This window comes from Paroedura picta, chromosome 1, assembly GCF_049243985.1.
Source record: "Paroedura picta isolate Pp20150507F chromosome 1, Ppicta_v3.0, whole genome shotgun sequence".
Classification (NCBI taxonomy): Eukaryota; Metazoa; Chordata; class Lepidosauria; order Squamata; family Gekkonidae; genus Paroedura; species Paroedura picta.
In genome coordinates, this window is record NC_135369.1 from 1277592 (window position 1) to 1291090 (window position 13499).

At 61.8% G+C, this 13499-nt stretch overlaps 1 protein-coding gene across 1 annotated transcript; it reads right to left on the reverse strand.

Moving 5' to 3' along the window:
- Positions 1-210: 210 nt before the first annotated feature.
- Positions 211-13011, reverse strand: LOC143828941 (sodium/potassium-transporting ATPase subunit alpha-2-like). Its single transcript, XM_077319099.1, has 14 exons — positions 12882-13011; positions 12308-12442; positions 10494-10683; positions 9884-10059; positions 8793-8929; positions 8547-8697; positions 6488-6657; positions 6246-6399; positions 4845-4968; positions 4473-4618; positions 4178-4308; positions 3743-3844; positions 3363-3454; positions 211-608 (listed from the first exon to the last, which is right to left on the reverse strand). The coding sequence occupies exons 2-14, from the start codon at positions 12365-12367 to the stop codon at positions 580-582; spliced, it is 1662 nt and encodes a 553-aa protein (XP_077175214.1). The 5' UTR covers positions 12368-12442; positions 12882-13011; the 3' UTR covers positions 211-579.
- Between the last annotated feature and the right edge of the window lie 488 nt (positions 13012-13499).

Below are 13499 nucleotides of genomic sequence, written 5' to 3' on the forward strand. Positions count from 1 at the left end.
CCCCCGTGTTAGGAAGGGCCCTCCAAGAAATACCTCCAAAGAGCTCCCCCCAACCCAATGTCCCCCCCCCATTCTGAGGGCCCCCTTATGAAGAGGGTGAGAGAGGAAGCAGGGGAAACAGGAAACACAGCATTTATTACACCCCCACTCCCCCCCACACCCCCCCCCCCAGGGCAGCTCCTGGCATTTCCACAGAGGGCAAGACCGACCGGGAAGGCACCATCCCTCCTTGGGGGTGTCCACAGAGAAGAAAAGAGGGGCTCCCTCCCCCCACCCCCACACAACATCCCCAGCCCTATGGGGCTCTGGTGAAAGAGAGCTCTCCCCTCTCCTCTCCAAGGCTTGGTCTGGTGGCTGTGGACCAGCAAGGGGCCCAGCAGGGGGGAGCACCCTCTGGCCCCTCCCCCTCCCCCTCCCCCAGTGGGGTTAGTGCCTACAGGTGAGACCTACGTGAGCCAGGTGTGCCAGAGTGACCCACCCCCACCCCACCCCAGACGCCCCCTCTCCCTGCCCCCTACAGCTATAGTCTACAAGGGTTGCCCCGGAGGCTGCCAGGGGGCGTCCGCTCGGGCCGCGTTCTCAGTAGTAGGTCTCCTTCTCCACCCAGCCTGCAAAGGAAGGGAGAACGGGAGAGGTCAGGGCAAAGCAGAGGGGCAGGGCGGGGACCCCTGGGCTCAGGGGGGAAACAAGGGCCGTCGTGCAGGAAGGGCGCTGTGGGCTCTGACACCGCCCTGGGGGACCTTCAGGGGCCGGCTTTGTCCAGAGGACGGAGGGTCTTCTTGGCTCAGCCCTTGGCCGAGCGCCTCCCCTCTGCCTGACTGGCACGGACTCAGCTGGAGCACCAGGCAAAGCGCTTCTAGAGAGCAGGCGGGGCTGCCCCCCCCGCCCCCCCGGAGATGTGAACTGCAGGGCAGATTTGGGCAGCTGCTGCGGCCACGGAGCTTGGTGCCTGGCGGTGGGGCTGATGGCCAGAAGCAGCAGCCATTGAAGGGCCGTGCCCCAGACCTGGCAGGAAGCCTCCCAAGGGACCGCTGGCCCCAACGGCCGGACCCCCGAGGTCTGGCAGGGTCCCGTCCCCCTCGCCCCCAAGGCCTTTCCTGGCCCAGTGGGGATCCCTGGCTGGCTGTGCAGATCTCAGATACAAAAGCAGCACAACACCTCCCTTGAGGGGCCGCTGGGACCCCGGTACGAGAATCCCTGCCCCTGGCAGGACAGAAATACTGGCATGGCCCTCCACGGGCAGCTGCAGGCACCTTCCCAATTCTGTGCCCGTGAGTTGTTGAGAATTAATACAAACAAGCAGATGCGTAGGACTGATCCTGCGTTGAGCAGGGGGTTGGACTAGATGGCCTGTGTGGCCCCTTCCCACTCTAGGATTTTGTGATTCTGTGGATGCTTTAGGATGCTTAGGGCTGATCCTGCGTTGAGCAGGGGGTTGGACTAGATGGCCTGTGTGGCCCCTTCCCACTCTAGGATTTTGTGATTCTGTGGATGCTTTAGGATGCTTAGGGCTGATCCTGCGTTGAGCAGGGGGTTGGACTAGATGGCCTCCATGGCCCCTTCCAACTCTATGATTCTATGATCTATGTTTGGGACAGAATGACACGCCCGATGGGCAGAATGACACGCCTCCTGTCCCGGGATCGCCATTCGTGAATGGGTCTTTAGCCAGGCCGCCATAGAAGAGAGAGAACAAACACAGATCAAATCCAATTCTCTCCTTGGCATGGGAAGATTAGAATGGATTCAGATTGTTCATCATACTTAACTGTGGGCAAGCAAGGAAAGGAGGCCAAAAGTTATGTTCCTTCAAAGTGGCATCTGGGGATGTTCTTGCTGGTTCTGCCTCCTACAGCGGCTATTTTCATAGAATCCCAGAGTGGGAAGGGGCCACAGAGGCCATCTAGTCCCACCCCCTGCTCAACGCAGCATCAGCCCAGAGCCCCCATCTTGTGGCTGGCGGGCTGGCTAGCCCTCTGAGAGTGGCAGCTCTGTAGCCGCATCCACAGCCCGGTGCCAGATCTCCAAAGGTGCCCCACGGGGTTCAAAAAGTGGGAGCTCCTGGCTTAAGCTGCTTCTGTGGTTTTATTTATTGATTTTATTTTATTTATAATTGAATTTGTTTACTGCCACCCGTCCCGCCGGCTCGAGGCAGTTGTCATAACATGAAATAATTCCCGTACAGCCCTCCCCTCCCCTCCCTCTTCCTGCAGCTCATTGGGCAGCCCCCACCCTCCCCTCCCCCCATAGGGCGGGGTGTTCAGAGGAGGGACCCTTCGATGTTCCGCCTCCCAGCCTCAACCAGAGGCCTGGTGGAAGAGCTCCCTTTGACAGGCGCAGTAGAACTGCAGGAGCTCCAGCAGGGCCCATTTCCACTCCAGGCCAGGGCCAGGGCCAGGCTCTGTTCTGTTCTCACGGGTGGCATCGAGCACCTCTGGCGCTTACATCAACTTAAAAAAAATGTGGCTCAGTGGAGCCGCATCAGATTAGCAGGCGGAAGCTCTCCAGGTCGTGCCCAAGGGTCAGAGCTGGACTAGGGAAGGCCCTTCTCAGCCTCGAGAGGCCTCTGCCAGTCAGGCGAGGCAAGGCCAAGTTGGACGTCCACGAGAGAGAGAGAGAGAGAGAGAGGGCGGCTGGGCTGCTTCTCAAGGAGTGTGTGTGTTTATTCAGAAGAAGACTAAGAGTTGGTTCTTAGATGCTGCCTTTCTCTCCCCGAAGGAGGCTCAAAGCGGCTTCCATTTGCCTTCCTTTCCTCTCCCCACCACAGACATCCTGTGGGGTGGGTGAGGCTGAGAGAGCCCTGAGATTACTGAAGAAGAAGTTCTTATATGCCGCTTGTCTTTACCCAAAAGAGGCTCAAAGCAGCTTACATTCGCCTTCCCTTTCCTCTCCCCTCAACAGACACCCTGTGAGGGAGGTGGGACTGAGAGAGCCCTGAGATTACTGAAGAAGAAGAAGAGTTGGTTCTTATATGCCGCTTTTCTCTACCCGAAGGAGGCTCAAAGCGGCTTCCAGTCGCCTTCCCTTTCCTCTCCCCACAACAGACACCATGTGAGGTGGGTGAGGCTGAGAGAGCCCTGAGATTCCTGCTCGGTCAGACCAGTTTTATCAGTGCCTGGCGAGCCCAAGGTCACCCAGCTGGCTGCATGTGGGGGAGCGCAGAACCGAATCCGGCCTGCCAGATTAGAAGTCCGCACTCCTGACCACTCCACCCAATTGGCTCCAGTGCTGCAGGCCCTGCCTTTGGGGCCAGAGATGCACAAGGGAGCTCTCCCAGATTAAAGGGCGAAGCGAAATCCCCCCAATGGGCCGCCCCCCCCCCCCGGGGGCCAGGAGCCGCCCTGCCCCTGAGCCAGACTCACCGCCGGGATAGCGCCGGAGAAGCAGCTTCCGCACCTCGTCGTAGATGAAGATGAGCAGGCTGTAGGGGAAGGCGCAGAACCACCAGGTGACCCTGCAGGGGAGGCACGGGAGGGTCAGCATCCGGAGGGGCCTGGCAGCCCATGGGGGGGGGCATGGGGGGCCCCAGGAACTGTCATGCTAGAAATAGGCTTGCGGCAAGGAAGGAAAGACCAGCGCTGGGGCCTCTGGGGCACTCATGGGGAGCACAAACAGGGGGGGGGGTAATTCTCCAAGGAGCCCCTGGTGGTTGGGGGGCTGGGGAGGGACCTCAGCAGGGCTTCATGGCACAGAGCCCACCCACCATGGCTGTCGTGTGGGGAGCCATGGTGTTCTCACTTACTTGAGGGGGTACATGCGCAAGGCCACCCCCATGCCTGGGCAGTAGGACAGGAAGGCAGCCAGGGCAGTTTCTTCAAGGAGCCCGAAGATCAGGATCTTGTTCCTGGGGAGGACAAAGGGGGTGGGGGGGTGAGGGAGGGGTCACGTTGAGTGGCCCAGGGGGCCCCTTCCCAGCCCCGGAGAGCTGAGGGAGCCTGCAATGGCCTTTCCTCCCGAGGCCTGACCCTGGGCCATGGGGCAGCACAGGAAGGGGCCCCACCGAGCCCCCTCTCCCCATCCATGGGGTCCCCTCCGGCTCCCAGGCCAGTGGGGCAGTGCATGGTGAGCATCCCTGAGGGGCTCTGGGGAAGGAGAGGCAGGCTCCCCACAGCCTCTGCCTGCCCAGCCCCCCAGCTGCTCCCCCTACCCCCCGCCCCGAGGGCTCCTCCCCACTCACTTCATGCCCTGCTGGAAGACGGAGTTGCGCCTGGTCTTGCAGATGATGAGGTCTGCCCACTGCACCACCACGATGCTGGCAAAGAAGGCCGTGTGGCAGGTGAACTCCACCACCTTGCGCTGCTCGTAAGTCTGCGGGAGAGCAGGGGGAGCAGAGGCGGCACCGTGAGCAGGAGCGGCCGAGGGCCGGGCGGACAGAAAGGGCTCCTCAGCTGGCCCTCAGCAACCTCTCTGAGGTACACTCCCCCTGTCCGTGGAGGCCCCATGAGTGACCGTGGCCGCCGGCCCCCACTCACCCACTCCTGGCCGTAGCTGTCCTCCAGGTCGTTCTTGGATCGGTCGTCCCAGTCCAGGCGGATCCCCAGCAGGGTGGTGGGCAGGAATCCGTTTTCCGCCAGGATCACAAAGTACGTGAAGAAGCCCCCCAAGGCCTGGATCATGCCTGGGGGAAGGCAGCCGAGGGCAGGGCCCCGTGAGGCCGGGCATGGCTGTGGGGCCCGGCCGTCTGCAGGGCCTCAAGGGCGGAGGCTGCTGGCTGGCTGGCTGGCTGGCTGGCTGGCTGGCTGGGGGGCCGAGGAGCTTGCCTGCCCTCCGTCCCTCCAGGGCCTCCTTTGCTCTTGGGGGCCAGGGGCCGAGGGGGGCAGCCGCTGGGGGTCCGGCTCTCTTACCAATCTGCCCGTAGGCCATGCTGATCAGACGCTCGTTCACCAGCTTGTCCGTCTTGGAGTTGCGCGGCTGCCTCTTCATGATGTCGCTCTCTGCGGCCTCGTAGGCCAGAGAAATGGCCGGGACCTGGGGGGCAGCCAAGGACTGCGGCTCAGAAAGGGGGCTGGGAGGGTGGGCAGGTGGGCAGGTGGGGGGGGGTCACCTGGCACTGAGGTTGCCTCCACATCAGACCAGCCTCTGCACACTGGGCTCCCGCTGGATTTCTGATGCAACGGGGTGTGCACAGTCACAAAACGGCTGATGTGGGAGGTGGAATGAGCCACAGCGGGAAGACCCCTGTGCTGGGGGGCCACTCCCCCACATGCAGCCAGCTGGGTGACCTTGGGCTCGCCACGGCACTAATAAAACTGTTCTGACCGGGCAGTGATATCAGGGCTCTCTCAGCCTCACCCACCCCACAGGGTGTCTGTTGTGGGGAGAGGAATGGGAAGGCAACTGGAAGCCGCTTTGAGCCTCCTTTGGGTAGGGAAAAGCGGCATATAAGAACCAACTTCTTCTTCTTCTTCTTCTTCTTCTTCTTCTTCTTCTTCTTCTTCTTCTTCTTCTTCTTCTTCTTCTTCTTCTTCTTCTTCTTCTTCTTCTTCTTCTTCTTCTTCTTCTTCTTCTTCTGGTGTAAACCTTTACGGCCATCTGCGGTCTGGGCCCCATATACCTGTGGGACTGCCTATCAGCTTTATGCTCCCGCAGGGCGGGTAGGAATCTGTTGGAGGTCCCCAGCCTGGCCCTGACCTGGTGGAATGAGCTTGCGGAGAGCGGAGGGCCCTGATGGAGCCGGCACAGTTCTGCAGGGCCTGCAAAATGAAGCTCTTCCGTCTGGTCTTCGGTTGAGGCCGGGGCAAGGAAGGTCTGGGCAAGGAAGGTCCAGGCCCCGCACTGTGGCTCCCCTGGGAAGATCCTCCTGAGGCTTATTTCTCAGATGGCCTGTCGAGCTGGGAGGGAGTTGTCACCGCTGGGGGGTGGGGATGTTAGAATTGGGAATGTTAATGTTGTTTTAGGGTACGTATTTTAGTTGTAAACTGCCATGAGCCTTTTAGGGGTGGTGGTATAGAAGCTGAATGAATGAATGAATGAATGAATGAATGAATGAATGAATGAAAATGTAAGAAAACCTCCCAGCCAATCGGATCTCCAGTAGTCAGTCACAAGCTTTCCTGGGCAGAAGCCCCCCAGCCTCACCCCCAGCCCACTCCCATTCAAAAAAACACTTGGCGGGAACTGGAAGAGGCGTTGGGGGGCATCGTGGAGTGACCCCCACTCTATGTGACTCCCCGGCAGCACTTGGGGGGGAGAAGCTCCCATCGTCACAGCAGAGACCTGAGCAGGACCCCCCCCCCCCCGCTCACCATGTCGGTGCCCAGGTCGATGCACAGGATGGTGACGGTGCCCAGCGGCAGGGGGATGTTGATGATGATGAAGAGGAGGAAGGGGGTGATCTCGGGGATGTTGCTGGTCAGGGTGTAGGCGATGGACTTCTTCAGGTTGTCGAAGATCAGGCGGCTCTGCCGGGCACAGGGGAGGTGAGGAGGCCTGGCGGGGGGGCTGGGGGGGCCGGAAGGGAAAGGCCCCCTCAGGGGCGGGGCGCTCACCTTCCTCCACGCCCGTCACGATGGAGGCAAAGTTGTCGTCCAGGAGGATCATGTCTGCAGCCTGCTTGGAGACGTCAGAGCCGGCGATGCCCATGGCGATGCCGATGTCCGCCTTCTTCAGGGCTGGCGAGTCGTTCACTCCGTCTCCGGTCACGGCCACAATGGCCCCCTAGGCCGCAGGGGAAAGGTTGGGGCTGGGGGGGGCCTGTGGCGGGTGGAGAGGGGTGCTCGGGAAGGCCCTCCCCTCAACGTCTTGCTGCCCTTGGCAATCGGGATCCTTTCTGTGCAGCCCTCCCCCGGGGGGAATACCCCATCCCCACCGGTCCAGCCCACCCGGGAAGGACTCCTGGCGAGCCACAGACGGGCCGTGTTGGGGCCAGCACTTTTCTCGCCGTTTCTCCGGCACCAGCAGTACTAGGAGCCTGGCCAGTGGGCTTCTTTCTAGCCAGGCTTTAAACCTTATTCTGGCGGCTGTTTCCCAAGGGCATTTCAGCCCTCCCTCCACAAGTGCAGAAGGGGGCCCACGGAGCTTTCTGGGGTCTTTTGCCCAGCTAAAGACCACCCCCCTCCCTGCAAGCGTCTAAATACAACCTCCAGATTTAAGCCTCCAGGAGGGGTCTGCCGGAGGGGGTCCAGAGGGCTCCCGGTCTCCACAATGGAAGAGCACCACACAGAACGCTTCATGGGGGACACCTGAGGGGCCACGGCTAGTTTGCTGTGGTTGAGATCCTGCTATGGAATCCGGTTGGACTCAGTCAGCCCCTCTTCTGGCTTGGGGATTTGGGCTGCAGAAGCCCAAACTGGGGTCCCTGTGGGTGAGCAGGTAGCTGTGAATTTCCTGCATTGAGCAGGGGGTTGGACTAGATGACCCTGGAGGCCCCTTCTAGGCTTTCACTGTTTGAGGAAAGCCCACCCTGTTGATGGTCTCTGGGCTCCTGCAGCATTCCCCACCTGGTGCCACAGGGAGGGCGAGGCCAACTGTGGACAGCTTGTGGAGACTGCGTTCTCCGAAGGGAGGGAGGGAGGGAGGGAGGAAGATACAGGGAGAAGGAAGGAAGGAAGGAAGGAAGGAAGGAAGGAAGGGAGGGAGGGAGGGAGGGAGGGAGGAAGGGAAGGAAGGAAGGAAGGAAGGAAGGAAGGAGGGAGGGTGGGAAGGAAGGAAGGAAGGAAGGAGGGAAGGGAGGGAGGGAGGAAGGGAGGAAGGGAGGAAGGGAGGGAGGGAGGGAGGGAAGGAAGGAAGGAGGGAGGGGAGGGAAGGAAGGAAGGAAAGAAGGAGGCAGGGAGGGAGGGAGGGAGGAAGGAAGGAGGGAGGGAGGGAGGGAGGGAAGGAAGGAAGGAAGGAAGGAAGGAAGGAGGGAGGGAAGGGAGGGAGGGAGGGAGGGAGGGAAGGAAGGAAGGAAGGAAGGAGGGAGGGAGGGAGGGAGGGAGGGAGGGAGGGAAGGAAGGAAGGAAGGAGGGAGGGAGGGAGGGAGGGAGGGGAGGGAGGGAGGGAGGGAGGAAGGAAGGAAGGAAGGAAGGAAGGAAGGAAGGAAGGAAGGAAGGAAGGAAGGAAGGAAGGAAGGAAGGAAGGAAGATTTTTGCTCTTTTCATCTAGCAAAGGGGAGTTACAAGGTCTTTTGGCGGAGCAGGCCTCTCCGTTTTCTGGAAGGGCTTCTTTGTGGACAATTTCCTTCCTGCTCTTTTTAGGGTCTCGAAGGCCGTGCTGGTCGCTGCCACGGGCCCTCTGGCTGCCTGAGCCAGGGTCATGCGCTGGCTGAGCAAGATCCGGCCGATGGCCCAGGGCTCCCGACCCCCGGCCTGCTGGCTCGAGCAAGAGACGGCACCGGACAGCAGAACGCCTCTTATGCCCCAGACATGCAAGTGGGGACACCTGGGCACACCTGAAATTGATTCTAGTACAATGATGTTGGTTTGCTCCCCTTTGAGTTTCGGGGGAGACTGACCAGCCCGCCAGCGGGGGATTTGCCCTTCAGCCTGGGACAGTCACTGCCAGGTCTGCCTGCCTGTCCGCCTCCCTGCCTGTCTTCTGGCCCCCGAGCCCCCTGGGCAGCCCCTCACCTGCCGCTGGCAGCCCTCCACGATGATCAGCTTCTGCTGGGGGGAGGTGCGGGCGAAGACGATCTCCGTGTGGTTCTTGAGGATCTCGTCCAGCTGCTCACCCGTCATGTCCTTGAGGTCCGAGCCGTGCACCACGCAGGCCTTGGCTTCCCTGCAAGGACGGAAGGACGGATGGAGGGACGGAGGGGGGGGTCAGGTCCGGGCTGGGGGGGGCAGAGCGGCTGCTGGAGGGCGGGGGGGGCCTACCTGGGGTTGACCTGGCTGACGGGGATGTTGAGGCGGGCCGCAATGTCCTCGACGGTCTCGTTCCCCTCGGAGATGATGCCCACCCCCTTGGCGATGGCCTTGGCCGTGATTGGGTGGTCGCCGGTCACCATGATCACCTGCCGGAAAGAGGCGGGACCACGGGCAGCGTGAGGCCGGATCCCGGAGGAGCACCTGTGCAGGGGGGGGGCCTGACCCCCACGGGGGACTCCTCCCACCAAGGACAGCCTGGCCAGGGGTGCCGCCTCAAGACCCACGTGGGCAACACAACCGGACCACCAGCTGCACCCACAGCAAACAGGCCAGCGGCACACTGGGCCCCTTCAGCCGTGTCTCCAGACCCCCCACCCTCCCAGGCTTCCTGGCCATTTCTGAGCCCACCTGGCCAGAGGAGAGAAGAGCTGGCTTTAAATACCCCCTTTTCACTTCCTGAAGGAGTCTCCAAGCGGCTGAACGTCCCATCCCCTTCCTCTCCCCACCACAGACCTCTTGGGAGGGACCGGAGGCTGAGAGAGCTCTAATAGGACTTCTCAGTGAGAACAGCTCTCACAGGACTGTGGCTTTCCCTGACTGCATGTGGAGGGCGAGGAGGAGCGGGGAACCAAACCCAGCTGGCCATCACACCCCGCAGGTCAGGATCCCCGTCCCCTCGAGCCGGGCTGCCCTTTCCACGGGCCGAGGAGGGCTGCTGGGCATCCCGACCTGCCCCCTCCCCTTGCTGTCCTGTCCTTGCTTGGCCCTTGAGGCTGAGGCCGCAGATGAGCCGCTGGCTGCGTCACATGGGCTCCCGGCCTCTGCAGCCGCCGTCCCGCTTAAGCCTGCTTGCCCTCCCCTCCCCTGCCCTCCCCTCCACGGGGGCCTCCCTCACCCCCTGGACAGCTGGCCAAGGGGGATTAAGGGCACGGAGGGGTCACCAGCAGCACCAGCTTTGCCTCCAGGGGTGGAAGCCCCCCCGCAGTGAGGAACACAGACCTGCAGGAGACCCTCCGGGCTGCGTGAGGCTTTCAAGAGGGGGGGGGGTCGCCCGGCCGCCAGCTGCTCCACCCTCCTTCCTGCAGGGGCCGGAGCCGTACCTTGATGCCGGCGCTCCGGCACTTCCCCACGGCGTCCGGCACCGCGGCCCGAGGCGGGTCGATCATGGACATGAGTCCCACGAAGCAGAGGTTCTTGATGGGGAAGTTGACCTCGTCGGCATCGAACTTGAAGCCCCGCGGGAATTTGCCTTCGGGCAGGTAGACCTGGCAGAAGCCTGGCAGAGGGAGAGCAAGGCTCCATCTCGGCCACGGTGCCATCCAGGCCCCCTCCCCTCCCTGGGTGAGCCCCACTGCAGCCCCCCACACCTTCCACCCCACAGGACACCTTGGCCCACGTCTCCCCTTCAGGGAGCAACCCCCTGGACACGGGAGGTCTTTCCTCGGGGATTCGCTTGACCCCTGGCAAAGGGCCTTGTGGCGGCTGGACCCCCTCGGCTCTACCCTGCAGGGCTCATTTCTGGGAGACGGGGTCACTCGGCCTGCCCATGCAGAAGGGCTTGTCCTCTCCCTGGGGGTTAGCTTGGGGTGGGAGAAGAAGAGCCCTGCTGGACCGGACCAGGGGTGGCTGAAGGGCCTGCCCCCGGCCTCTGCCTGCCGCCCCTGCCTGCCTGCCTGCCGCCCGCCCCGCCCCTGGCCCTGGCCCTCTCACCGAGCACTCTCTCGCCCAGGCCGCCCAGCTCGAGGTAGGCGTTCTGGAAGGCCTCCCGCATGTCGGCGTCCAGCCGCACCTCCTTGCCCTGCATCAGGATGGTGGAGCAGCGGTCCAGGATGCGTTCGGGAGCCCCCTTCATCACCAGGAGGTGGCCCTTGGGCCGGTCTTCCGTCTCGTGGATGGAGAGCTGCAGCACAGGGGAGAGTCCTCAGCGGGGGCCCCAGGGAACAGGGGAGGGGGAGCAGGGGGGCTTCCTAATCCAGAAAGGACACGGGACCATCCAGGCACTCAGCGGTCAACTGGACCCTCCAGGAATGGGAATAAAAAAGAGAATCGTATTTCCTAAGTCCAGAACTGCTTCTGGGATGGGGGAGCACCCCGTGGGGACACCCAAAGATCCCATGGGGAGGCCAATAGGGGAGGGGGGGACCCCCTCCCCCGGTCCATCAAGCGAGATCCTGGTGGGGGGCCGAATGAGGCTGTCTGCAGCAGCCGAAGAGAGCCAGAGGCCAGGAGCTGCTTCAAGACTTAACAAATCTTGCCCCCAGTGGTGCTGCCGGACTCTGGCTCTCTCCTCCTGCTGCAGACAGACTCCCAGGGCCCCCCTCTGGATCTGTCTGCAGAAGGGACCCATGGAAGCTCCTCCCCTGCCCCCAATGTTGCTCCTGGTCCTTCTGGTGCTGCTGGAGTCTGCAGACCCTTTCCCCTGGAGGTGTGCTGGGACTGGAAGCTGGGAGCCTTGGCCTGCCACGGAGGTGCTCTTCCCGTGGGCCACAGTCCCCAGGTCAACCCAGGGGGACGGCCGGGGCTCCGATGCAGGTGAAGGCCCCTTCGGATGCCACTCCTGTGAGTCTGCACCACAGGTTTCTGCAGGGAAGGAGCAATTGCATGGAGCAATTGCATGGAAAGGAAACTGAAGCGGGAGGTGATTCGAGGCCGCCCCACAGCGACTGGGGCCCGTCTCCTGGGCAGTGGCGCCCCCCGGTGGTGCCCCCCAGCCATGACACATGAGGAGTCCTGCCCGGAGAAAGGGTTCGTGTCCTTGATTAAAAATAGACAGGAGGCCCACTTTGTTTCCTGGGACTCTCAGAGGTAATTAGCAACGTATTAATTTTCTTTCCTTCAGCCTAGATTGAGGTGGGGAGCCGGGAGGGGCTGAAGCGGAGGCCAGTGGGGCCCCTCCAAAACCAACCGAGGTTCATTCAAGGGAGGCAGTGAGCCTCCCTTGAGACCACGTCTCGGAACAGAAGGGATCGGTTCAACCTTCTAGGGAGGGTGTGAGAAGACATTGACATGCAGCATTATGAAAACGGTAAGCAGGTCCCAGAGAGAAGCAGCAATTTGGACTGGTTTGTCTTCCCTTGAGATTGGGAAACCTTTGGCCACAATGGAAGTGAAAATGTCCACATGAAGAGAAGGACTAGCAAATTTATGGTCAACTGCTGACAGCAGCTGATTGTTCTCTTCATGTGGACATCTTTATTGTACACAAAATCTCCCTGCCCTCTCTTTATCCTCACAACAACCCTGTAAAGTAGGTAAGGCTGGAAAGGTGCGTGACTGGCTTACTGGGCAGAGTGGGGATTTGAACCCGCTACTTTCAGGTTGTCCTGAATTTCCTGCGTCCTTCAGGGGTTGGACTAGATGACCTTGGAGGTCCCCTGATTCCCAGATCCTAGTCCGACACTCTAACCACACCACCACAGGGGCTCTCCAGCGCTGTCAAGGGGGCAGGCGAAACGCCTGTTGAACCTCTGCGTCCAGAGGGGCCTGCCTGCCAGTCCCTGTGCCCCCCCAGCCTCAGGGCCCACCTGGTACTTGTTGGTGGAGTTGAAGGGGATCTCCGTCACTTTGGGGTTCCTTTCACGCATCTTGTTGACGGACCCACAAGACAACTGGATGCATTTCAGGAGGGCCGATTCGGAGGCATCGCCAGCTGTGTCCCTCTGTGAGGAGCGGGGGGGGGGGGAGCAGAGAAAGGGCAAACCCAGAACATCTGGAGAGGAACTGCCAGGCTCAGGTCCGGAGCAGCATCCTCACTCGCTGAGGGTCGGGGGGGGGCTGCCAGGGCCGGGTTCTGCAGGAGGCCAGGGAGACCCCCACAGGACAGAGCTTGCAGCAAGGGGGGGGACTCCTGCAGCCCCTTCTCCAGGCTGCTGCTGTAGCACATACACCCCCACCCCCCGCCAACACCACAGGTATGTGGGGGTGGTTCTCCTCCCTTCTGGCCCTCGCCTGGGGTGGCCCCACCTCCGGAAGCCTCCCAGGGAAGGACAAGGGAGGCTCACCTTCCCCCCCACACCTACACTTGGGGCAAGGGGTCCACACCCACCCACGGCAGGGCAGCCATGCTCCTGAAGCTCCCGCTGGGGGGCTCCCCCCTACCTTAGAGATGGGGACGTTCTCCTGCCCTGCCTTGAAGACGGCTCGGTTGCACAGGCCTGCGATTCGGGCCAGGGCCGTCCAGGTGGGAGAGCGCTTGTCAAAGGTGGCCCCTGGCAGAGAAGGGGGGAGGGGAGTTCGTTAGGCACCTGATGAGGGTGGGGAGGCTGGGCAAAGAGATGCCAGGCAGAGCCTGGGGAGGGGCAGGGCTGGCAAGGAAATGGAGCTGATACCACAAAAGCCTCTCCAGGGAAACCCAGCGCTGCAGGCTGGACTACAGTGATAGTTTGGGGAGAATTCCTGGCCCCACTGGAGCCTGGCAGCCGTATTCCTGCCCTCTCCCCTCCCGTCTACAAAAGAGTCCTTCCTTGGTAAGCCATGGGCGACCCCTGCAATGCTGGCCCATGCGGCAGGGTTGTTGAGCATACAGCCGAACTAGAATAGTAGAGCGGGCAGGGGCCCTAAAGGCCATCTAAACCAGCCCCTGCTCAGTGCAGGATCAGCCTCAAGCACCCAGGAGAAGGATCTGTCCAGCCCCTGCTTGAAGACGGCCAGGGAGGGGGAGCTCCCCACCTCATTAGGCAGCCCATTCCACTGCTGAATTGGACTCCCAGAATCCTA